The sequence below is a fragment of the Erythrolamprus reginae genome, chromosome 3 (assembly GCF_031021105.1).
Source record: "Erythrolamprus reginae isolate rEryReg1 chromosome 3, rEryReg1.hap1, whole genome shotgun sequence".
Classification (NCBI taxonomy): domain Eukaryota; kingdom Metazoa; phylum Chordata; class Lepidosauria; order Squamata; family Dipsadidae; genus Erythrolamprus; species Erythrolamprus reginae.
In genome coordinates this window covers 211,389,002-211,416,121 of record NC_091952.1, presented here as the reverse complement: position 1 = coordinate 211,416,121, position 27,120 = coordinate 211,389,002, and the positions used below count along the sequence as shown (strand labels likewise).

The 27,120-nt window shown below is 38.6% G+C and overlaps 1 protein-coding gene across 4 annotated transcripts in view; it reads right to left on the bottom strand.

The window, feature by feature from the left end:
• The window catches only part of LYN (LYN proto-oncogene, Src family tyrosine kinase), a 55,059-nt gene that overhangs the window by 6,576 nt on the left and 21,363 nt on the right, over positions 1-27,120 (bottom strand). For 2 of the 4 annotated variants that reach the window (XM_070747775.1, XM_070747776.1), the window contains 8 exons: positions 18,838-18,975; positions 13,952-13,997; positions 13,749-13,857; positions 10,964-11,062; positions 10,762-10,865; positions 7,366-7,515; positions 4,468-4,620; positions 623-805 (listed from right to left, as the gene is read on the bottom strand). In XM_070747775.1, the coding sequence (XP_070603876.1) occupies positions 623-805; positions 4,468-4,620; positions 7,366-7,515; positions 10,762-10,865; positions 10,964-11,062; positions 13,749-13,857; positions 13,952-13,997; positions 18,838-18,969 (976 nt within the window). In that variant the 5' untranslated portion in view covers positions 18,970-18,975. The remainder of the gene's footprint in view (positions 1-622; positions 806-4,467; positions 4,621-7,365; positions 7,516-10,761; positions 10,866-10,963; positions 11,063-13,748; positions 13,858-13,951; positions 13,998-18,837; positions 18,976-27,120) is intronic. The other 2 variants (XM_070747778.1, XM_070747777.1) reach the window with 1 other exon arrangement.

Genomic DNA, 27,120 nt, shown 5'->3' with positions numbered 1-27,120 from the left:
GCGGCTAACAGCAACAATAAAACAGTGTACAATAGTAATCTGATACTAGAGATGATTAAAAAACCCATTAATATAAAAAAACCAAACATACATATATACATACATACATACCATGCATAGAATTGTAAAGGCCTAGGGGGAAAGAGGATCTCATTTCCCCCATGCCTGACGGCAGAGGTGGGTTTTAAGTAGCTTACGAAAGGCAAGGAGGGTGGGGGCAATTCTAATCCTCGGGGGGAGTTGGTTCCAGAGGTCCGGGGCAGCCACAGAGAAGGCTATTCCCCTGGGTCCCGCTAAGCGACATTGCTTAGTTGACGGGACCCGGAGAAGATCCACTCTGTGGGACCTAACTGGTTTGTGCTAAAGTATGTGATTTTAGATTATGCTTCACTGAGTAACCCACAGGTGATTGAATTTGGACCATTATGGATAAGTACAAATTGTGAACTTCAATTTACTTTAATTTATGAAGGATGGTTTCGTTCAGAAAAGAGCCAACTTCCAAGGATGAAAAGCCAACAATTCTGCCAAGATTCAAAAGTTAATGTAGACTGACTCTCTACTTTAGATCTAATGACTATCAATAAATAATATTTTTGACTTAATATTCAATAATGCATACCTTTAGCCATAAATTCTGTTATAATGTAAATAGGTTCTTCTTTGGTGACTACAGCGTATAGTCTGACTAGCTTGTCATGCTGAAGTGTTTTCATCAGGTTGGCTTCTTCCATGAATGCTTGAACGGACATAGTACCAGGTTTCAAAGTTTTAACTGCCACTTTGGTATTGTTATTATAGTAACCTAGAACGAAATTGATAAGATGGATCCAAAAATAATAATTATTTATATTCAAGTAATACAAATCTACTTAAATATCTAGAGATGGCACTTTTTACTATGCTGAATATATGCAAAAGTCCAACCTCACCCAGCCTGGTGTTCCTCACATGTTAAGAAGAAATTTGAATCTTGCATTTACTAAATGCAAACTTTGTTATTCACTGAAGCAACTTTTTTCAGGCTTCAATGTGATTCAGAAAAAAAAGATACTGCTGCTTTATTCTATCCATACTTCCAAATCATCACTATAGAAAATTGGGGTCTACATTAAGTTCTTAAATAGCTGAATCTTAAACCTAAACCACAAGAAGGAATATATGGCAAATTCATATTTAATGAATTAAATAGTGATATTTAATGATTTATTTAATGATATCACAAAAATCCAGAAAAAAATCCAGAAAAAAACTGTATACATTTAATTTCTTTTATATTAGGAAGTTAAATAAAGATATAATTTTCTTTCTTTCTTTATCTGTTTCTCAAAATTATACAAAGTTGCATGTATGACTGATATTTTGCCCCAGGTAATGAGTTAGCCCATGTAAGTTGACTAGTAATGATTTTAGGTCTGAATCTTCTGGTTAGTGCTAATGGAATAACAAAAAATTATTTAAGATGTATTTTTGTTCCAAAGTTTTAAAAAAATTAATTTGTATTTTATGTTGTACACTTTTAATAAATTTTATCAGACTGTTTGCTTCTTTTTATGTATGATCAATTCCCGTAAAAATAATAGGATGTATTCCTGAGTGCACATATTATAGAATCTCTTTTTTTTCTGAAAGCAGATGCTGTCTAATAAAAACATAGAAACATAGAAGACTGATGGCAGAAAAAGACCTCATGGTCCATCTAGTCTGCCCTTATACTATTTTTTGTATTTTATCTTAGGATGGATCTATGTTTATCCCAGGCATGTTTAAATTCAGTTACTGTGGATTTACCAACCACGTCTGCTGGAAGTTTGTTCCAAGGATCTACTACTCTTTCAATAAAATAATATTTTCTCATGTTGCTTTTGATCTTTCCCCCAACTAACTTCAGATTGTGTCCCCTTGTTCTTGTGTTCACTTTCCTATTAAAAACACTTCCCCCTGAAACTTATTTGACATATTTAAATGTTTCAATCATGTGCCCCCTTTTCCTTCTGTCCTCCAGACTATACAGATTGAGTTCATTAAGTCTTTCCTGATATGTTTTATGCTTAAGACCTTCCACCACTCTTGTAGCCCGTCTTTGAACCCGTTCAATTTTGTCAATATCTTTTTGTAGGTGAGGTCTCCAGAAATAGAGTTTTCTATTGCCCATGAGACACCATGTTATAATACAGTTCAGGATGGGAAAATGTTGTGAGCTTCTTTGCTGTTTTTGGTTACTGGATTTAAAAGTTATTCTTGTATACAATTTAAAACATAATAAAGGATTAGTATTATCATTTAGTATCTCTCTTTCATTAACTGTCTTGGATTTCTTTGCCACATCATTACAATGGAGCAAACATACATGTCCTTTTTGAAAGATAAAGAAAACTGAAATCTACATACTAATTGTGGTCAGTTCCAGGACATATGAGCTGTATGACAACCTAATTTGCATATTGGCAGACATGAGCAATAGCAACCTGCAGTTTGACTCTTCAGTGCTGTAATTTTGTCATTGTCTAGCTAGCAAATACTTAAAGGGTTACAGTATGCCAAATTTAGATGTCAAAGTGGCTACATAAACAAGAGGAAACATCTTGAACCAGAAATACCCTCCCTTTATTTTTTACATAAAGATGCAGGAACATAACTTCCTGAAATCGGTTCTTCCTTTTGCAGATGACAGCACTTCCCTAACCTACAATAGTGATCATTCATTTTGCAGAATTTTTGGTATGGCTGTACTAAATAGCAAACATCCCAAGAAGCGTATTATATCTGCATGTCTTATATTAAATTAACAAATCAATTATCGCTGTGACAGCAAATGAAGGCATGGCCACATGGAGATGGTTTCTAAATTTAAAAGAGAGGCAGCCATTTGCTGAGCAAATGGAAACTTGACCATGCAACTGAAGTCAAGAATCATAGTCAACCAAAATTTGTACTGTGCTACCCAGCATTATTTGCCAAGTACTACATAAAGCAGAGTTTCCTAATATGAGCAAATAGTTTTTTCTATATCCTCTGACCAGTGAAGGGATACCACTCTGTGGGCGTGGCTTATGTAGGACGCCCTGCATTTTCTTTCAACATTTTTCAATGCAAATTGAGTGCTCTGGGGTGGAGCTCCATTTTTGCTACCCTACTTCATCCCGCCCCTGTCCGGGCAGTAGCCCACCCCTGCCTCTGATCAAAGAATTGTTTAGGGTAATTGGGCAATAACAAAGGCCTATTTGGTTTACTCTTGACTTAGGAGTTGCAACATCTGGGAATCTGGCAGCTTACTGGATTTTTTTGACAACTATTTCAGGGATGTTGGGAAAAGGATGCACACATTCTCTGACACCATCTGTTTTCTTACATGATCACTCAGTTCAATGATCCTGACCAACATCATTGTTTCTTGACTGTTAAAAGAAATCCAGTACCAGTAATTACGCTTACAAGAAGTGCCAGCACTTTAGTGGTACTTTATTACTCTTTACTGCTGCCTAGGTTCACAACAATTAAGTATCAGGTTAAACTTCTCTCTTTCTTCCCACCCACATGATTCTGAAAAAATAATTAATAGTTGAGAAACAATTAAATTGCTTCCTATGAGACTATGAGAATAGTGATTGGAGCTCATAAGCTACACACACTTATTTGAAAACACCACCTTAGCTTTGGTGAGGGGGAGATTCATATTTCCAAACACTCAGATTTGGTTCATTTCCTGCACTGTATCACTGAAAAGGTACATGTAGCACAAAACAATGCAAAATAATGCTCATAAATAACCTTATCCCAACTGAGGAACAGATATTATTGTTGACACATATTCTAAGGTTTGCTGTATGTGTAGTGGATTATTGGTTTTAATTTTGGGTAAGGGTTTTAGAAATCCTCTTATATTTCAAAGCAGTGTTAAGTCAATTTTAAGGCTTTATAGTATTGTTTCTTGGGAAATAGCAGTGGCTCAGTGGCTAAGATGCTGAGCTTGTTGATCAGAAGGTCGGGAGTTCAGCGGTTCGAATCCCTAGCACCATATAATGGGGTGAGTGCACGTTACTTGTCCCAGCTTCTGCCAACCTAGCAGTTTGAAAGCACATAAAAATGCAAGTAAAATACCCACTTCCCACTTTGGTGGGAAGTTAACCGCTCTGTACGCCTTTGGCATTAAATCATGCCAGCCACATGACCACAGAGATGTCTTTGGACAGTGCTGGCTCTTTAGCTTGGAAACGGAGATGAGAACTTCCCCCTAGAGCCCGAAACGACTAAGATGCATGTGCAGGAGAACCTTTAGCTTTACATCCTAGTATTGTTTACATATATTTCCTGCCTCAACATGCCAGAAAACAGCATCCCCATTTCTCAGTAAACATGTCCATGATAGATTATTACCAGGAGACACACAGTTCCCTTAATCTCTGCATGTTATAATTTACATGCTATAAACATCTGATAAATTCTTATTTAATATGAGTACCTTACCCATCCAAACTTCTCCGAATTGACCCGCTCCAAGTTTTTTCACTAATTTGATTGAATCTCGAGGGATTTCCCAGGCATCCTTATCCCATGGTTTCTGTGGCTTAGGACTAATACATGTTTTCTCTAGCTTTCTGCATAAACCATCTGCTTGCTCTGTTTAAGAAACAAACATCCCATATTTGTGTACCATTAAAACTTTTCAGAGACCATACACCTGCATTTTCTTTCTAGAGGATAGAATTACCGTATTTTTCAGTGTATAAGACACACCGGTGTATAAGGCACACCTAGATTTGAGAGGAGGAAAACAAGGAAAAAAGTATTCTGAACCAAATGATGCAATATTATATTATTTAATAAAATACCAGTGTAGCAGAATACTTTTTACAACCAAATATGCTGTTTAAAACCATGTACACTTTTTACAAACTTCAAACTTGACAGCTTCAAGATATATGGACTTCAACTCCTAGAATTCCTCCTTCAATCATGCTACCTCAGGAATGGGAGTTGAATTCCATAAGCCTTAAACTTGCCAGGTTTGTAGACCCTTGCACTCCTAACCCCTAAATCAGGGTTTCAAACTTGACAGCTTTAAGACTTGTGGACTTCAACTCCCAGAATTCCTCCTTTAGTTAGGCTACCTCAGGAATGGGAGTTGAAGTCCATAAGCCTTAAGCTTGTCAGGTTTGAAAACCCTTGTCCTCCTAACCCCTAAATCAGAGGTTTTCAAACTTGACAGCTTCAAGACTTGTGGACTTCAACTCCCACAATTCCTCCTTCAGTCACAAGCCTTACACTTGCCAGGTTTAAGTCCACAAGCCTTAAAACTGCCAGGTTTGAAGACCCTTGCACTTCTAACTCAGGGGTCTTCCAACTTGGAAGTTGGTCTTCAAAACTGTCAGGCAGCTTGCTTGAGGCAGGGGAAGCAGTGGCGGCTCCTCAGATAAAGGCTTCTTCCAGCAGCGGCCAGCAGCAGCTTTTCTGAGTGGTCAGCAGCGGCGGTAGCGGCTTTCCCCTTTTGCAAGCCGGTGGTGGTGGCTTGCAAGTGTGTGGGGAGGGCAACTGAGATGACTCTCATTGCAAGTGCCACACTTATCTCTTCGGTGGCTGGGAGGGGGAAGGAAAGGTGGGTGCTCTCGATCTCTACATATGAGACAAATCTACCAAGGGAGAGAGGCGCCCACGCGACGGAGGACAGTGCACCTGGTGCCAGCCCCCAGACCACGTGAAAAGCCGCCACTGCATGACTACGGGAGGGCTGCTGCCACCGCTGCTGACCACCACCCAACTCCCCCTCAGCCACATTCAATGTATAAAACGCACCCACTTTTTGCCCCACTTTTTTGAGGTAAAAAGGTGCATCTTATACACGGTAAAAATACGGTACTTTTTAAGATTCTATAGCATTTGTTTTTTAATCCTCAAGTTGACTATTGGTAAGATTAGTGTGATCCTGGCATATATACACAGAAAGTTAGAACTATGTGTACTTATCCAGCCTTTCTTATTTTCATTTTTACTTGAAATTACCATTAATAAGAAGGTATTCTGATTACAGCTACATAGTTAATCATACAACTGGAAAGTTTTGTTAATGGATGATAATAGTCAGAGTGGATATCTACTGACAACATGTGTATGTGAATGTTTGTATGAGTGTGTGTACACACACACACACACACACACACCCCCCACGTTTCTCCAAAAAGGCGACCGACCTTGAAAAGAAGCTATTACGTTTTTGAGTGTATGTAATCAAATTACACTCCATCCACAATATTAGCCCTAATTAAGACCAGGCCCGCCACTGGGTGCAGGGTTTGTGTGAGGGACACAGGTAAAAAATAAGCTATAGTAGGGTGAGGATGGGGGAGGTGGGGTTTCCCTACTTATCAAGCCTCACACACCCTGAAACCTGCTTCTTCTTCTGCAACGGATAATAGAGTTCCAGATTGATCATCTTATTATAAGCTGCAGAGGGATTTCTGGAAGGTATCTGCAGCTGATGACATTGGCTGGGGCAGATGTGTGCAAGTGGCAACATGTGGCCACAGAAGAAGTGGGACAACAATGGGCACCTGCTGTGAGGAGATGTCGATGCCACCACTGTGAGGTAAGTCAATAATTAGAACCCTCCAAAAAGGCCTAGCCATTTTTTGGGGGTGGAGTGGTATAAGAAAATAAGCTTTCTTTTTGAATGAAAACGGTATACACACGTATATACGTGTGTATGTGTGTGTGTGTGTGTGTGATCATAGATAAGAAGAAGCAGGTGTCAGGGTGTGTGAGGCTTGATACACACATTTCAGTAAGCTTTTTTATTTTATTCATTAGTGAATATCTAGTGAAATATATTTTAGTAATTCCAGCAGATAAAGAATTTTTTATTTATATCAGTCATAACATTCAAACTTAGAACTAAGAAATTAATGTTTGTATTTTTAACTAAACCTAGAGATATGGCTTGACAAAGCAGTAGAGATAGGCATAAAGAGAAAAAGAAAGATTTGAAGATATCTATATAAAACATTATTATGAATGAACTAACTTGTACTTCCTTAAATATCAGCTTGTGGTTTTTCTTTCTCACAGTAAATGTGTTCACAAGACTGCCACAGTGTTATACAAATAATTACAATATTGATAATCTGAAGCATTCTATTTTCAGACCGATCTGATATGACTCAATCTGCATTTAGTTTATCTAGTTTCATATTGATATAAGCCTTTTGATTATTTCAATCTCCTCCCTTCAGAGAATTAGCCTGGACTTGTAATGATACTAACCCTTGACACAATTTATCCTGTAAGTTAAAATCTATTTGAATTTGAATGCCAAAATGTGTTTAGTCTTAGCTAGTATTTTATGGTATTTCAAAAAAGCTGCCGACTTACTTTGATAATGTTTGATCATGTCACTGATGCAGGGAAACGTGATTCTTGGAGAGATGTAATAGCCTCCATTGTCTAAGCTTCTGATTTTGTAGTGCTTAACAACATCACCATTTTGTCCATCATGGTCTCTTATTGATAATGAATAACTACCTGCGGACAAAATAAAACCAACAATAAACCATAAAATAATTTCCAGTTGGTTGCTCTCTTTAAAATAACAACATATAAACAATGTTAATAAAGAAAGTCAGCTTTGTAAAGTAGTCCAGAAAGGAAGCCCACCCAGAAGTATGACTTCTCCTCTATTGTAAGATTGTATTAATACAAAATTGAACGGGTCCAAAGACGGGCTACAAGAATGGTGGAAGGTCTTCAGCATAAAACGTATCAGGAAAGACTTCATGAACTCAATCTGTATAGTCTGGAGGACAGAAGGAAAAGGGGGGACATGATCGAAACATTTAAATATGTTAAAGGGTTAAATAAGGTTCAGGAGGGAAGTGTTTTTAATAGGAAAGTGAACACAAGAACAAGGGGACACAATCTGAAGTTAATTGGGGGAAAGATCAAAAGCAACGTGAGAAAATATTATTTCACTGAAAGAGTAGTAGATCCTTGGAACAAACTTCCAGCAGACGTGGTTGGTAAGTCCACAGTAACTGAATTTAAACATGCCTGGGATAAACATATATCCATTGTAAGATAAAATACAGGAAATAGTATAAGGGCAGACTAGATGGACCATGAGGTCCTTTTCTGCCGTCAGTCTTCTATGTTTCTATGTTTCTATATAATATTGTAAGACTTAAGGTATGTTTTTCTCCCATTGCCTTCAAAATCCCAAATACTAGGAAGGGTCCCTTTTGAGATGTTTGCTTGCCCCTATCCCTTCTGCATGCCAATTGCCTCATATCTGAACATTGTTCTGGATGCTTCTCTTCCTTCATCTTTCAAGGTCATTGCTACCTACCACTGAAGTAAGACAATAAAGACTAAGTCCATCAAATTGATATTTTTTCTGATGTCTAGTAAACAAATTGTAATAAAACAATATTTAGTTTAGAAAAACAGGCTCCAGTTAAGCACTCCCATCTGTTTAAAAAATGTTTCTTTAAAAAAATAAAACAAAACAACACTTTTCCTGGATGAACAATTCTGACTCTTGTTCAAACAATGATTCAGAACAAGGAAAATAATCATGGGACTCTGGTTCTATTTTCCCACTATAGCTAATTATATTATAAACTATTTTTCCCACGGTATCATTCATTCTAATTACATTTCTTATAAATGTGAGCAGTTACATTATGTTATAGCTGAGTACTGGTAGAATTTGATTTTAATAAGAGTCTCAAATGAAAATAAAATCCTAATCATCTTTTTGTACACTTTACTTTTCTTCATACAATGCAAACCCGGAAACCATAATCATACAGCTGAGCTGGCATCTTGTAGAATTTGAGAGAAATTTAACATTTCCCCCCTCTGTGGGTTCCTCAGGGTTATATCCTTTTTCCATCCCTATTTAACAGCTAATAAAGCCAGATATCCTCACTACTGATGATATCCAATTATATAACTCCAATCTAGAGCAACCAAGTCATACTGCTTAGGTTCCTTCCCAATTTCTAGAAATTCTGGAGACAAGAATGGCAAAGAACAGCCATTGCTCTACCCAAGCTATAGTGATATACTGTGAGTTTTGGGATCCCCAATTCTAGGGACTTTTCTCCATTCTCCTTCAGTTCTGCATAAAACTGTATTTCCTCAGACAGAAGTGGAACACATTTTGGGCATCCTCTTAGTCATGGCTCTGCTGAAACAGGAGATACTAAATCCCATACATTCCCAAATTGGGGGACAATCGTGTCTTAGTCACCTTTCATGTGGACTAATGCAACATGATCTATATAAAGCTGCCTTATACCTAGGAAAAATATTATTGTATGAATAATTATGCACATAACTGTACCATTGTGTGCCATCACACAAGGTCATGTTATTTATGAGACACATGTGCCATTTTTTGACATTTGGGAGGCATGTTTCAGGTCCCTTCCAGAGGTGGGTTCCTACCGATTCTAATCGGTTGTATAGAACTGGTAGTAAACCGGTGATGATATCATGGAGCTGGTTCTGCCATTGCTGGTCCGTGTTCGCCGGCATCTTGTTTTTGGCTTCTGCGCATGTGCAGAAGCTGGGATTTTGGCACTGTGCATATGTATACAGACACACACACTGTGTCCATGCAGCATGCAATGCACATTTTGGCACTGTGCAAATGTATATAGCCACACAGTGTGTCCATGCAGCATGCAATGCACATTTTGGCACTGTGCATATGTATACAGCCACACAGTGTGTCCATGCAGCATGGAATGCACATTTTGGCACTGTGCATATGTATACAGACACACAGTGTGGCCATGCAGCATGCAATGCACATGTAGCCACGCAGTGAAGTGAACTGGCAGCGAGGTAAGTTAGAACCCACCTCTGGTCCATTATTATATTACTTGGCAGAATCCATCTGCCATGCCTTCTCTGTCACAATGCCCTTAAGATTCAGATAAATATAATAGAATAAACAGAGTTGGAAGGGACCTTGGGGGTCTCCTAGTTCAACCCCTGCTTAGGTAAGAATCCTTACACCACTTCAGACAAATGGCTATCCAAATCTCTTCTTAAAATCTTCCAGTGTTGAAGAACTTCTGGAGGCAAGTTGTTGCACTGATTAATTGTTCTAACTATCAGGAAATTTCTCCTTATTCTAAACTGCTTGCCTCCTTGATTAGTTTTCCCTCATTGCTTCTTGTTCTACCCTCAGTTGCTTTGGAAAATAGCTTGACTCCCTGTTCTTTGTGGCAGCCTCTGAGATATTAGAACAGATTGCCACAAGTCCGCTAGCCCTGAAATCTATCACTGGGCATTCGGCCTGAGCTTAGGTAAATCTGTCCAAAGAGGATCTTTTTAATGTATTGTGCATTTGTTGATCTTGAATTGCTATTCTTTTCTAGTATTCCCTGTTTGTTTTTATACTACTATTCAACTGTAAGTTCTTTTGTTAAGTTGGGCATCCATATAAATCAAAGGTGGGAAGCATCAGTTTAAACAACAATGTATATTATAATTACAGATAACTTCAAATTTTATTCCTGGTCAATTAATTTTCTTTAAGGAGTCTAGAAAAAGTAGAAAAGTCAGTGTTAGATTCTGATTTGTTGATCAGAAGAAGGTGGTTTTGAGGAGGGTTTTTTTGCCATAGAATGCCCAAGGTATTTCAAATAAATTTGATCACACAGAAGCTTATTCAGAAGTTTGTGTCATAAACATTTAAGAGTTTTAAGACAGAAAATCGAATTTATTTTCAGATCCAATGAAATCTAGAAAACATACCTTTTAATGTTTCACTCTCTCTGATCAGGAATGCTCCAGGAGCATTTCCTGGAGCTAGAAGTTGCCTTTCTGCGTCTTTTCTGGTTATATCTTTAAAGAACCATCTGAAATATATTATTTTAAAAACATATTTTTATTGTTGCCCAAGCATGAGAAAAAAATGCAATGGAAATTAAATATTTAAAAGGATAAAGAAACCTACTCTTCTGTTTCTAAGGTATTGACTTTTGCAACATAGTTGCTTGGGATAAATCCTTCTTTCTTAGTTACAAGGGACTTAGCCCTCCACCATTCGCCTTGTCTAAAAAAAAAGAGTAAAACAAGCACTGTTATTTTTGTAATGAAGACATTACTGATCAACATCAGTAGCATTCAAAGAAGCTTACATTTCAACTGAAGGAAATAATAACTATGTTCGGACAACATACTAATCCAGATTAATGATTTGGCATGAATCACATACATTGAAATAGTTTGTTTGTTTGTTTGTTTATTCATTCATTCATTCATTCATTCATTCAATTTTTATGCCGCCCTTCTCCTTAGACTCAGGGCGGCTTACAACATGTTAGCAATAGCACTTTTTAACAGAGCCGGCATATTGCCCCCACAATCCGGGTCCTCATTTTACCCACCTCGGAAGGATGGAAGGCTGAGTCAACCTTGAGCCGGTGATGAGATTTGAAGCGCTGACCTACAGATCTTCAGTCAGCTTCAGTGGCCTGCAGTACAGCACTCTACCTGCTGCACCACCCCGGCTCCATTTAGGGCTTAAAATGTTAATGCAGAATACACTACGTGCTTTGTTTAACTGTAGATGTTATGTAAATCACAGGTAGTTCCAAACTTATAACCTGGAATTACTGTCGAAAGTTGTTGTGGTCATAAATTTAGGCATCATGTGACCAGATCCCCACTATTTTCAACATTTTTGTGGTGGTTGTTAAATGAATGCTGCAATTGGAATGACAAAAATTGGCAAAAAAAGGGCACAAATCAGTCACGTGACTGCAGGACATTGTCCATGGTCATATAGATGACCATGTGACCTTGGGAGTATGTCTGGTCACCACAATTTCAGAAATGGGTAGTAAATAGCTTTTGTGGGCTCTCGTAACTTCAAATCCTGAATAAGAAAGTGGTCATAACTTGAGGATTCTTTGTACAAAGTACTGTATATATTTTTCAGTGACAGAAGTAACATCATTCTCTGATGGTAAACACACTAAGATTCCAGGGAACCGGAGACATCCTTAGATGGCTTAATTATTGAGTTATCTGTTTTTATCCCCTCTTTGCCAAGAGCTTGTATCTTTGTTTCTGTAAGGTTACTGTAAATGTGATTTTTACATCTTTTTACATCTATGGTTTTTATACATGGTTTTATTAATTTATTGTGCACCGCCTATAGTCTCCTTTGGTGAAATGTGTAGATACAATATATGAATTTGATAAAGAAAGACATCTTCATTTGGCCATAATAACTTTCTCAGACAGGCTGTGTAGAAAGATAAGCCAGTGGATCCTAGCCCTTATTTTCCTTTCATAGCTAAAGGTAAATGGTTTAGTATCCTGACAAATATGCCCAAGATATTACATGTTAACAATGTTAAGAATCAAAACTGGTCTGAGATCTCAAGTATACTATATCCTGCATTCATTTCCAAAACTAGCAATGCTTATGACAGTTTTAGATGATGAATGAATAAAGAAATATATAGGCCAATATAGTGAGGCCACATTGATTTCTTGCATTTGCATTTCCATAGAAAGTGATATGTTTTTTCTGATAACAAAACAGTCTAGAGATTGATAGTTTTTATTAAACTAAAAAACTGATAGCAGAAAAAAGACCCAGGGGATTACTCGAGTCTGCCCTTTGAGGTTTTTAATTTTAAAAACTTTTGTTGAACGATGGATATGTGTTAATCCCAAGAATGTTTAAACTCAGTAATTGATGAATACTACTAAAGCAATACTTCATGGACAGAAAAGCATGGAAACAAATATTACACCCTTATTAATGGCTATGGCTATATAAATAAATGTATGTTTTAGTATTAGTTTAGTAAGATATTTTGAATGGGAAAAATGGAGGAAAAAATCCCCTTTAAAAACTGTAGGACATCTGCTTTTGAACTTTTAACCAATTCTTCAATAAGATATTATAGAGACTGAATCTTAAAGTATACAGGGGCTGTGGGTGTTCCAATAGTCCTTTTATTAGGCCCTTCCAATTGGCTAAACAGATTCAGTTGACTGACAGTCCATATCTTGTGAACTTCATAGCCAATAAATACAATTCTTCCCAGTTTTTACCTAGCACAATGCTACCTTCATTATTTTAATAATATTAATCAGGTTTGCTCTACTGTGGGTATACTTACCAGTCTAACTGCTAAGCATACCCACACTCTGCAGACTGCATTGGCTGCCGATTGGTTTCCAGACACAATTTAAAGTATTGGTAATGGCCTATAAAGCCCTACATGGCATCGGGCCAGATTGCTTGCGAGACCGCCTTCTGCCGCATGAGTCCTTGCGACCGGTTAGGTCCCACAGAGTCGGCCTATTCCAGGTTCCATCAACTAGACAATGTCACTTGGCGGGGTCTAGTGGAAGAGCTTTCTCTGTAGGGGCCCTGGCCCTCTGGAATCAGCTCCCCCCAGAGATTCATACTGCCCCCACCCTCCTCGTCTTTCGCAGGAGCCTTAAGACTCACTTATGCCGCCAGGCTTGGGGCCATTAGACCTCAGCCCCCTGGCCAACAAATGTTTGTATGGCTGTAGTTTGAATGGGCATGATTGATTTTTAACACAGCTGAAAATTTTAGATTGTTTGTTTAGCTTTTTAATTTAATTGGATTTATCTATTGTATTTGTTGTTCTTTATATGTTGTAAGCAGGGGTAGCATATAAACCCAATAAATAAATAATCACATGATTACATGGAAGTAAATAAAATTAGGAAAAGACTTCTATACTTACTCCTCCAGAATTCTCATTTTTTCTCCTTTTTTGAAGGACAAGTCATCTTGATGCATGCCTTCATAAATATATAAGGCTATCACAATGTCCCCATGTTCTTTTTCTTCATCTAATTGAGAAATTCAGTATACATATTCTTACTCATTTATTACATTTAAACAATAGCAATCTGTTGTACAATCAGTGATTTTCTATAAACATACCTTCCTGATAGAACCTTTGACCTGGCAAAAGATTATCTTCCTTTCCCTAAAACAAAATAATAAGTTATTTGATATCATCAAACTTAATTTAATTTAAAATACAAATCCTATAGGCTTTTAAAAAGTTGATTATTTTATTTTGGATTGTGTTTTAAATATCTGCACTTTAGTTTAAAATGTGTGCAGATACAAATTTATCAGGAAATTCAATCAGAGTACAGCCATTGTGGAAACTAAATAGTTGGTCTTTTACCTGAACCACCAGTGTTTTTCTCTAAGCTTCAAAGGTATATAGATTTATAACAACATTCCTGAAAAAAATTTGAGGAACCAATTGGGAGGATGTCTATTGATCGAACAGCAATTAAAAAATGTTCAATATACCTATAAAAATGAATTCCAAGTCAACAAGGATTGATATTCAACATAATCTGTTCCATTGAACAATGAATGAAAATTATTCAAAGTCAGTATGCATTTTTAGGTTATTTTAAATTGTTGGGCATTTTGCAATACTAGACTATTTATTGCTAAAATATATTTATGGCATAACTGAATATTTTGGCTAGAATATCAGTATTTTTTGTGGGTTTCCTGAAAAAAAAATAGATCAACAGACTGTGGAAACTTCACACTGGGCTTCAAGCATCTTGCAGTGTGTGCCTCTCTATTCTTCCTCCATACTCTGGGTCTTTGGTTTTCAAATGAGATGCAAAAGTTTCCACAGCCTGTGTTGATTTGGGCAGCCATGTCATCTGCTGTTGTTGGTCCACTGTGCTTCATTAAGTCCAGGGTCAATGCAGGTGTCTACCAGGAAAATGTGGAGCACTTCATGCTTCCTTCCACAGACGTCTTTATGGGGATGATGACTTCATTTTCCAGCAGGACTTGGCACTTGCCTACACTGCCAAAAGCACCAAAACCTGGTTCAATGACCATGGGATTACTGTGATTGATTAGCCAGCAAACCCACCTGACCTGAACCCCATAGTGAATCTATGGGGCATTGCCAAGAGAAAGATGAGAGACATGAGACCAAACTAAAAAGTGGAAGGCTGCTATTGAAGCATCCTGGTGTGTCATAACACCTTAGCAGTGCCACAGGCTGATGATAATAATAATAATAATAATAATAATAATAATAATAATAATAATAATAATTTATTAGATTTGTATGCCGCCCCTCTCCGAAGACTCGGGGCGGCTCACAACAAATGATAAAACAATATATATAGGCACAAATCTAATATTAAGAAAAAACAAAAAAACAAAAAAAACCCCACTAAAAACCCTATCATAATTAAAAACCAAACAGCACATACATACCAAACATAAATTATAATTCATACCATGTTGCCTTGAGGCAGTAATTGCTGTAAAAGGGGTCCAAACCAAGTACTGAGTACATATGCATGCTTATACTTTTCAAAGTCTGATATTGTTCTATGTACAATCCTTGTTTTATTGATTTCGTGTAATATTCTAATTTTCTGAAAGTGTGGATTTGGGGTTTTAATGAGCTGTATGCTGTAACATCATATCTTGAACTATCTTGCTTTCCATGTGATGAGTCCCTCTCATATATTAAATTTCACCTTTTAAGTTGCATTACTGAAATAAATGAACTTTTGCATGATATTCTAATTTTTCAAGTTTCACCGGTATGAGCAGTTCACGCAACTTGTAAGAAGATTTAGTCTCTAATTGCCTAGACTGAATTTGCATAAAATATATATTTGTCAAAAAATCTGGAAGGGCATGGGGTGAGGTATCATCAATACGCTGATGATACCCAGTTGTACATCTCCACCCCATGTCCAGTCAACGAAGCAGTGGAAGTGATGTGCCGGTGCCTGGAGGCTGTTGGGGCCTGGATGGGTGTCAACAAACTCAAACTCAACCCAGACAAGACGGAGTGGCTGTGGGTTTTGCCTCCCAAGGACAATTCTATCTGTCCGTCCATTACCCTGGGGGGGGAATTATTGACCCCCTCAGAGAGGGTCCGCAACTTGGGCGTCCTCCTCGATCCACAGCTCTCATTAGAGAAACATCTTTCAGCTGTGGCGAGGGGGGCGTTTGCCCAGGTTCGCCTGGTGCGACAGTTGCGGCCCTATTTGGACCGGGAGTCATTGCTCACAGTCACTCATGCCCTCATCACCTCGAGGCTCGACTACTGTAACGCTCTCTACATGGGGCTACCTTTGAAAAGTGTTCGGAAACTTCAGATCGTGCAGAATGCAGCTGCGAGAGCAATTATGGGCGTCTCTAAGTATGCCCATATCACTCCAACACTCCGCAGTCTGCATTGGTTGCCGATCAGTTTCCGGTCACAATTCAAAGTGTTGGTTATGACCTATAAAGCCCTTCATGGCACCGGACCAGAATATCTTCGGGACCGCCTCCTGCCGCACGAATCCCAGCGACCGGTTAGGTCCCACAGAGTTGGCCTTCTCCGGGTCCTGTCGACCAAACAATGCCGTCTGGCGGGACCCAGGGGAAGAGCCTTCTCTGTGGGGGCCCCGACCCTCTGGAACCAGCTCCCCCCTGAGATTAGGATTGCCCCCACCCTCCCTGCCTTTCTTAAACTCCTTAAGACCCACCTCTGCCGTCAGGCATGGGGGAACTAAACATCTCCCCCTTGCCCATGTTGTTTTGCCATTGATTGATTGACTGTGTGTCTGTTTTTATATACATTGGGATTGTTTTATAAATTTATTAATTTTAAACTGTAATTAGATTGGTGGGCATTGGATTTGTTATTATGTACTGTTTTATTGTTGTTGTGAGCCGCCCCGAGTTTGCGGAGAGGGGCGGCATATAAATCCAATAAATCTAATCTATATTGTTCTAATCTAAAATATAATTATAGTTGGTACAGTGGTAGATGGTGGACCCTTTTGGAGTTATGAAGGCAGATTTTACACACTTTGTTTACCAAATGGTTATTACGATGGGCAATAAATAGAACAAAAGCTCTATTTATTAGATGGTAAGCTGCTTTCCTCCTCTGCTAATCTATAGTTTCCTGACTCCCTTTTCCAAGGGGATAATTGAGATTTGAATAAAAAGGTGATTTAGAGAAAGTATATGTGTCCCGTGTATTGTCACATCCTTAATTCAAATGCATCCTTTCTTGGAATTGGAAGAAAGATTAGAAAAAGTTCAGCTTCAGGATTTACCAGCAAGGGCACAATGAGCAACTTTCCCTCTCTCTTTAAAATCCATATCACTGCACATTTATATTGTCTATCATCTCATCTTTGCCATATTATTTTGGGGCAGGTAGGTCCAATAGTACAATAAAGTCCCATTTAATTTTTTAATCATGCTCTGTACCTGGTGGTATAATTCACTGAAATGCAGATTTTCTTTAACGGCAATACTTGGTGCTCTTTTAGTTATTCTTCATTAAAAATAACCTCAAATGAGTAAAGACATGCATGGCAGGCTTTAGCACAGTGTGTGACCTCAGCTGGTGTTCTTACCATATGATAACTGAAAAACAGTTATCCTGTAATGGATAAAATTGCCAGGTGCATTATATAGTTCTCAGTTCCCAAACTTTAAAAAGAATAATATTGTTGAGTTTTTTGCTTTAAGACTTTCTTACACATAGGTTTCTATTGCAATTAATCTTTCCTATCTCTAGCAGTTTTTATCAAATGGAAAAAGGTACTTTATGAAGGCATCCATCTTGAAAATGGAGACTCATCCCTTGTCTTAGTATATTTTTAATTAGAATATCTCTGCAACATGTTAAGAGTGCATAGTTTAAAAAATATATATTTTGGATGCTGGAGATGATATGTATGTATGTATGTATGTATGTATGTATGTATGTATGTATGTATGTATGTATGTATGTATAAATAAACACACACACACACAATTTATATATCCTGCAAAACTCCTTAGATGGATATTTTACATGCAGTGCTTTGCAAAGGAATTAGGATTAGGATTAGGCCCATTTTATGTCCACAATTGAACCTAAAGTTGTTAAGTGAGACATTTGTTAAGTAAGTTATGCTCTATTTTACGACCTTTCTTTCCACCGTTAAGTAAATCGCTACAATTGTTAAATTAGTAACCTGGTTGTTAAGTGAATCAGGCTTACCCATTAACTTTGGTTGTAAGAAAGTTGCAAAGGGAATCACATGACCCTGGACACTGCAATGGTCATAAATATGAACCACTTGCCAAGAGTCCAAATTTTGATCATAGGATTATGGGGATGCTGCAAAGGTCATAACTCTGAAATATGGTAGCAAGTCACTTTTGCTGTCAGTAAATGAACTGTTGTAAGTCGAGGACTATGTGTAGTTTGTTTCCAAAAGAGTAAATATTTTCACCGTGCTTGCAGTCATATTCTTCTCCTACCACCCCCACTGCAGTCTATGGTTGACCCAAAGATGTTTTTTTTTTAAAGGCAACTGGACTTTCTTTGTTTTTCCTTGAATATGTTTTGTTTCTTATCCAAGAAGCTTCTTCAATTCAATTGAAGAAAATAAAATTCTAAAGCAATTTCCTCCTTCGTGAGCATGTTAAAAAAAGAGAAATATTTTTTTTAAAAAAGGAATTAATGTATTTCCAAGATTCCACAGTGAAATTAACACAGCTTAGTGATTTCTAAATGCAGGGCTGTATATTCAAGCTGATCTTAGTTGGAACTGAGGACTCAAAGGCATAAGGTTCTGGATTTCAGGTACATTCTTTATGGGCTGATGAACCCACTGCCATAAAGTTAAACTGCAGTCTATGAAAATGTAATTTTCATTCCCGGTTATGTGTTGTGTTGTTTTTTCTTTTTAATGAAATAAACACAAGATATGCCAGTCAAACTGCAATCTCGGTGTTGGAGTTCTTCCCTGAAACTATCTACTTACTGGCCTTTGCTGTTTATTGGACGTTGGATCCCTCACATAAATAGTTCGTTCAGTTTTACGTACTGATTTGTTCTTCATATCTAGCCCATCTCCATGAAGATTCTCTTTTTGTTTGGATTTTATACATCCCATATTTTCCTGTTGGGACAAAGTAAAACAATAGAAAGATTAGACAAAAATGCTGTCATCTATATTCACATAGTCAAACCTATATGAGTTTGCGGGGCTCTTCCCAGCTTGACAGCAGCATATTGCAGTCCAAATAGTCCAAAACACAGCTGCGCGAGTGATCATGGGCCTACCAATTTCACCGTTTCAGCATCACTCTGTGAGCTGCATTGGCTACCAATTGGTTTCTGAACACTTAGGACCAGATTATTTACAGAACCGTCTACTGCCTCATGTATCTCAGTGGCCGGTTAAACGCACAGAGTCGGCCTTCTCCAGGTCCCATCAACAAAGCAATGTTAAAAATATAAAATATAGTCATTTTATTTAAAATAGAATTTAGGTTATGAGGCTGAAGGAAGTTAGCATACCCCCCCCTTCTTAGGAAAATGAGATATTTTAGAAAATATTAAAAAAATATTTCCCCTAAAACGGAGGCAGACATTTAGCCCCTCCCCCACCTTTGTCATTGGGCCTTTAAAGCCTGGGCCAGCCTATTCTACATAACAAAGATCTACCCGCTTCAGGCAGAGCCATAGTAGGAATTGCCCAAAGCCCTTTAATTACATCATCACCCAGCAAGAGTCAACCAAGCCTGGGATTCAAAATATAACCAATAAAGTTACCTCTACATGACCTCATGGGAGTCTGACAACCAATCAGAATACAAGATCAAAGTTAAAGCCAAATAAAGCCCGCCTCCCTCTCAACCCATGTGCTTTTTTTGTCCAGACCTCGAACCGTGAGGTTCTGTCCACCATTATAAACCATCTTTCTAATCAGCCACCATCCACTTGGAACTGAACTCAACTGGGCATTTCTTCCAACAAGGTCCAATGTTTAGAACGACTATCTCGAGCTATTTATTTTTAGATGCTAAGAACTTCCGTGTTTTAACAAATAATATTTCACGTGTAATCCTCCTTTGCATAGTATTATATTGAGGTCAAAGTACAAGTATAAATTATCATGTTGAAACAAGTTTTTAAAAATGCATTAATTACTAGTATCCATGACTTATCAGTACCTCTAAGTTGACTATCTGACCTCTGATCCCATGAGTTCCTGGGAAAGTACTCTGCCCTACCTACCCACTTGGGAAATATTAACACTACAGGCTAGGCCCATTCTTTAGTACTCGGATATTTGTAACAAACTCTTCCCCTCATATCTTCCTTCACCACCACACAAGCGAGGAAAAAAAATACAAATACTGTACTTCCAGAAATTTGAAAGGGGAATGTCATGAAATTTGAAAGACAGAAATTAAAAACATGACTTTGCTTTAATGCCATAAATATCTCTGGGACCGCCTTCTGCTGCACGAATCCCAGCGACCGATTAGGTCCCACAGAGTTGGCCTTCTCCGGGTCCCGTCGACTAAACAATGTCATTTGGCAGGTCCCAGGGGAAGAGCCTTCTCTGTGGCGGCCCCAACCCTCTGGACCCAGCTCCCCCCTGAGATTAGAACTGCCCCCACCCTCCTTGCCTTTCGTAAACTCCTTAAAACCCACCTCTGCCGTCAGGCATGGGGGAATTGAGATATCTCCCCCGGACCTATACAATTCATGTATGGTATGTTTGTGTGTACCGTGTTTCCCCGAAAGTAAGACAGTGTCTTACTTTCTTTTTACCCCCAAAAGCCCCACTACGTCTTACTTTCGGAGTATGTCTTACATTGGAAAAAAATTGAAAGGGTCGCGTTCCCGAAGGCATCTCCCCAGAGTCCAGAAGGGCAGCCGCGGGACAGGAGCCTCGTGAGCCCTTTTCCAAGTTCAACCTCAGGGCTCCAAGCGGCGTGCACGCGTGGAGCCGCAGACGCGTGTCGGGGAAGCGTGTGTCTGGAGGGGAGGAGCCGCTCTGCGCAGTTGGGCAGCCCCACCTGCCTGCCGGAAAGGAGGCGGGCGAAGGAGGGCGCAGCTCCAGCCGCTCGCCTCGGAGCCGGTCGGCCTCGCTGGCCGCTTGCAGCCGAGCCTCGGCAGGACTCGGGTGCTGGGACGAGCGCCTTCGCTGCAAGCCGCCGTCCTCTCGGCTCGCTTTGGACCAGCGCCGTTCTTGGCTTTGCCAAGCCGGGGAAGAGGCGGTGGCGCCGCAGCGAGGCGAAGGCGAGGGGCGCGCGGGGAGCTTGGAAGCGAAGTCATTGGGCTCCCCCCCCGGCAATACCCCCGTGTTTCCCCGAAAGTAAGACATATGTCTTACTTTCGGGGTACGGCTTATATTAGCCGACCCCCCTGAAACCCCCGATACGTCTTACAATCGGGGGTGTCTTACTATCGGGGAAACAGGGTATGTCTGCTTTAATAATGGGTTTTTTAAAAATGTTTTTAAATTATTAGATTTGTCTTGAATTGTTTTATTGTTGTTGTGAGCCACCCCGAGTCTGCGGAGAGGGGCGGCATACAAATCAAATCAAATAAATAAACAAACAAACAAACAAATAAATAAAACTCTGCTGCTATCTGCTTTATATTTTAGATTCTTTTACTTCTATTTTGAACATGTAGCTAATATCTTAAGGAGTTAGAAGAGATGATTCAATGTACACTTATTTTTAAAAGAATCATGTAATAAAGTAAAATTAAGGTTAGTCTAAGTGCATCTAGTGATCCTCACTGCTCTATGAAATTTGGCCCTCAGATCTAAATATCAGTTGTTTTTCACTTTATACCAGGCCATTAGATGTAAAGTCTCTCTTAAAGTCTCAGTGATACTTTTTCTCCCCTGAAAACGGGGTGGGAGTGGGGAGAGTTCTATTATATCTTCGTGGGCTAAGCATTTTTCTACAAATAAATGTTCAGTACATTCCAATACTGTATTCCCTTAGTACCTAAAATACTGTATTTTGGATTAAACGTGAGTACCCAAGAATTGAAGGATAGGTGTAATTTAGAATTTCTACAGCAATGCTTGAAAATTAGTTTTCACCAAGAAAATGTTATTAAGATTAAAGTTACATACTTTTAATCCCCCCCCCCAAATATTCTTTGGTTTGGATCCCTTACATACAGTTCCAGTTTACTAGATTGATCATACTGTAATTAAATTCTTCCTTGCACCCTTAAAAATCATCTTTGCTTATTCAGTTAGTTTCCTTTCTCTACTACTACCAATTATACTTTTGTCTCTTTTTCCCCACTAACTTCTCTGTGAACTACATGTTGCAGCTTCAAAATTTGGAACTTTTGATTGTCTTCTTGAGAACAACTTGCACTCTTTAAGGAGGGAAGTAAAATTTGCCAAGGACTGGAAACTGCCAATGCAGCAAAGGGAACAGATGAAGAAACTGTGGGGAAAGCAACAGGAAGAGAGAAAAAGAGGTAACATGCTGTTGGGTAAGAAATTCATGCTATAGCTGTTACGTAGAACACAGATGTTCCTGTGATATATATCCACAGGTCTGCCAGTTAATTATTTCCTGGCAATCTGTTGTTCTGAGCACATCTCACATCTTTAATACTGGAATTAAGTAAATAACAAGGAAAAAAATCTTCAGGAAAAAAAGAGTAGCCCAGAAATGTATCCCCCATACATTATTATTATTCCAAACACATTGTAATCTCTCTAATTGAATCCAGAATAAACAAGAAAAGGTAAAAATACCATTAGCTTCTCAAACGTTATATTATTTACTTCAACTTTCTTTAAATATCAACAAAGTTTGAATAAAAAATTTAGTTTTTTATAAGACAGTTCATGGAATTTCTCTGAACACTAGACAAGTAAGAAATGACCACAGAGCAATTCCATTAGAGCATGAGTGTCAAACCTGATCATGTGACATAACGTATATTGATGTATCATGACATTTTTTGCATAATGTATCTGGCCCACTTTTCCTCGGAGTGAAACCACCAACTATATCATATATATATTATATATATTATATATATATATCATATATATTCTCTCCTTATCTCTTATATCATATATATTCTCTCCCTCCCATCTACTTCTCTTCTTTTCACTTTCTATCGTCATATATATTACTTAATGTCTATTCTCTTCCATCTGTATTGTATATTGGACAAAGAATAAAATAAAATAAAAAATAAACTCCAAACTCACTATTTCATGTAAAAATCACACTCTTTATTATGAAATGCATTGTAAAACAAAAGCAGTCTGAATGAAGGGTCAGGGAGTATTTTTTCTCTGAGGTGAAAAGCAGATAAAATTCTGGAAAAAGTGCCAACTTCGGCCTAATGACATTCCATTGCGATAGGAGAAGGAAATGCGTTATAGAAGAGATAAATCAGTTCACCAAAGTTCTAATATTCAAGCAAAGAGTTTTTAACAAGGCAGGAACCAGGTTTCGGAGGGCATTTTTGAACACCTCAACTCTAACACAGCTTCCAACGGTAAAACCCCACCCTGAATTTCCCAAGATTCTTTGATTATATACTGGCTAGGAGTGGCATCAAAAGCCCTAAAGTTGCAAGCTTATTTCCTTTTACTAAACAAGTTGTTGTCTTCTCAGAAACCTACGATATCTAGCATTTAAGAGTGGGTTATCCTCTCTAATATCTGCTTCATGCTCCAACTGAGGCCACTCCCCCATTGTTATATCATCCCCCACTGGTGGTTCCTCGGGTTCTTCCTCACTCTCACTCTCTGCATCAGCTGTCAACCTCACGGGCCCAGGGTATCCAGAGGGGCCTAGCTCACCCTCCTCAGAATCTGACATTACACCCATGGGCCACCACCTCGACAGGCCTTGATTAGACAGACATGCGTCTTTTGGGATGAACTCAGGTAAGTCTGTGGAAATATGCCTTTCTTTGATTAATGTTGGCATATACTCAGCCAATTAAAGATCTTCACATACTTTTACTCTCAACATCTCTTTAAACATCTATTTAAAGCAACCTCATTGTTATGGAAAACATAACATCTGCTATACTTCGTAGAAAGTCAGCTTTCTTCCGTAAATATTGAGGTATATAACAGGAAAGAAACAATGACATCTTTCATCTTCATCTTAATTGATGAAACAATTAAGAATAAATATTTTACAAATTAATCCTAAACAATATACACCATAGTTTTAGGTTCCATTTCTGATATTAAGACATAATTTTTTTTTTTTTAAAAGGAAGAGCTTCTGCTAATCAAAGAACAAAATATTAAGACTGGCGATCAACCATTCTGAATCCACTCTACGTTCATATTACTTATCATATTTCTTACTATTTCAAAAATAGTGGGAAATTATTTGTGAATGCCACAATTGTTTAGCTCTGTTTTTGTTTTGTTTTTTAGACTTTGTAATGTAAATCTGTTATTTTAGATTTTAATTATTAGATTTGTTACCATGTATTGTTTTTATTACTGTTGTGAGCCGCCTCGAGTCTACGGAGAGGGGCGGCATACAAATCTAATACAGTGATCCCTCGATTATAGAAACATAGAAGTCTGACGGCAGAAAAAGACCCCATGGTCCATCTAGTCTGCCCTTATACTATTTTCTGTATTTTATCTTAGGATGGATATATGTTTATCCCAGGCATGTTTAAATTCAGTTACTGTGGATTTATCTACCACGTCTGCTGGAAGTTTGTTCCAAGGATCTACTACTCTTTCAGTAAAATAATATTTTCTCATGTTGCTTTTGATCTTTCCCCCAACTAACCTCAGATTGTGTCCCCTTGTTCTTGTGTTCACTTTCCTATTAAAAACACTTCCCTCCTGGACCTTATTTAACCCTTTAATATATTTAAATGTTTCGATCATGTCCCCCCTTTTCCTTCTGTCCTCCAGACTATACAGATTGAGTTCATTAAGTCTTTCCTGATACGCTTTATACTTAAGACCTTCCACCATTCTTGTAGCCCGTCTTTGGACCCGTTCAATTTTGTCAATATCTTTTTGTAGGTGAGGTCTCCAGAACTGAACACAGTATTCCAAATGTGGTCTCACCAGCATTCTATATAGCGGGATCATAATCTCCCTCTTCCTGCTTGTTATACCTCTAGCTATGCAGCCAAGCATCCTACTTGCTTTCCCTACTGCCTGACTGCACTGTTCACCCATTTTGAGACTGTCAGAAATCACTACGCCTAAATCCTTTTCTTTTGAAGTATTTGCTAACACAGAACTGCCAATACAATAGTCAGATTGAGGATTCCTTTTCCCCAAGTGCATTATTTTACATTTGGAAACATTAAACTGCAGTTTCCATTGCTTTGACCATTTATCTAGTAAAGCTAAATCATTTACCATATTGCCGACGCCTCCAGGAATATCAACCCTATTGCACACTTTAGAGTCATCGGCAAATAGGCAAATAGGATTTTCGCGATCTCGATCTTCGCGAAATGCTATATCGCGATTTTTCCCACCCGATGACGTCACTCTCTTCCTTTCTCATCTTTCTTTCTCTCTCTCTTTCTCTATCTTGCTTCTTCCTCTCTCACACTCTCTTCCTCCCTCTCTCATCTCTTTCTTTCCTTCTCTCTCTTTCTCTATCTCTCCCCCTCTTGCTCTCGAGCGGCAGGCGGCGGGCGGGCGAGCGGGCAGCAGCGAGGAGCCGAAGATCAGGGTTTCCCCTTTGCGTGGGCGGCGGGGAAGACCCAGGGAAGGTTTCTTCGGCCGCCCAGCAGCTGATCTGCTCGGCAGCGCCGCAGCAGCGAGGAGCTGAAGATCGGGGTTTCCCCTTTGCGTGGGCGGCGGGGAAACCCTGATCTTTGGCTCCTCGCTGCTGCGGCGCTGCCGAGCAGATCAGCTGCTGGGCGGCCGAAGAAACCTTCCCTGGGTCTTCCCCGCCGCCCACGCAAACTCCACCATCTGCGCATGCGCGGCCATGGAAAAAAGGCGTGCATGCGCAGATGGTGTTTTTACTTCTGCACCACTATATCGTGAAAAATCGAGTATCGCGTGGGGTCTTGGAACGTAACCCTCGCGATACTCGAGGGATCACTGTAAATAATAATAATAATAATAATAATAATAATAATAATAATAATAATTTGTTGTGTGTGCTGACTGAAACCAAACAAGCCTCATTGTGCCTCAGTACATGTGTATCCTGCCCAAACTGGTAGAAACCACAATGTCACAGAACCGGTTCTGTCAATGCTGGTCTGTGGATGCCATCTCTTTTTGGGAATTTTTTTCATTTTTTCTCCCTTCTGTACATGTACAGAAGCTGGGTTTCCAGCACTGTTCATGCTTAGCCATCTTGTTTGGGCCTTTTTTGGGCGGCTGGGGAATTTATAAAAAAAAAATCAGCACTATGCATGCGCACAAAGAACATACGCACCCCCAAGGCACAGCCATGAGACACAGGAAGAAGCTAATCGGCAGCGAAGTAAGTTAGAATCCATCCCTGCAACCTTCACAAAACAGAGTTCTGTTTTCACTATTTCATTTTGTCTACTTACTTGGCAGCACTTTTCATTAACCAGAATAACATTATTTAGTTTGATTGTTAGAGAATAACAACATACTCTATAACCACACTGGAAACTTGGCAGGATATACCTACTCAGTAAAAGGAATTATGTCTGACAATTTGTATCCAGTTCTATCCAGAATTAAGAATGTCATTTGGCAATTTTGTTTAAAGCCAAAAATGTTGTGTCTTCTATTTGGCACATATCATCGCTCAAAAGAGGCTGCAACTCCTGAAAATTTGATTCAAATTCAGTTTACTTTTAAAGGAAAGCAGACTAAAAAGTGATTAAGTACAATCTATCACATAAGGAAATAAATAAATACCACTCGGAACTTTCTCAATATAACTATGGAGTAGCATGGTGGTTTGGATTTTCAAATTAAATAGAATACAAGATTACGGCAGTCTAAATGCTGAAGAAATCAGTACCAGTTCTGATAATACACAAATTGGAGACCAAATGTGGTCTGGTGGTTGGGAGATTAAAATCCCTGATTTACTAGAGATACTGTATACAGTACGTAATGGAGTATTTCATGTTGATTCAAGTCAAAAGTCCTAATCAACATTGTCCCCTTCAGGTACTTACCATTAAATTAAATCTAAAGTGCCTACAAAAATAGAGGTTAATATGTCTCTTATTTAATGCAGATTGCTTTATACTGCTCAAAAATAATAAAGGGAACACACAAATAACAGATCCTAGATCTGAATGAAATATT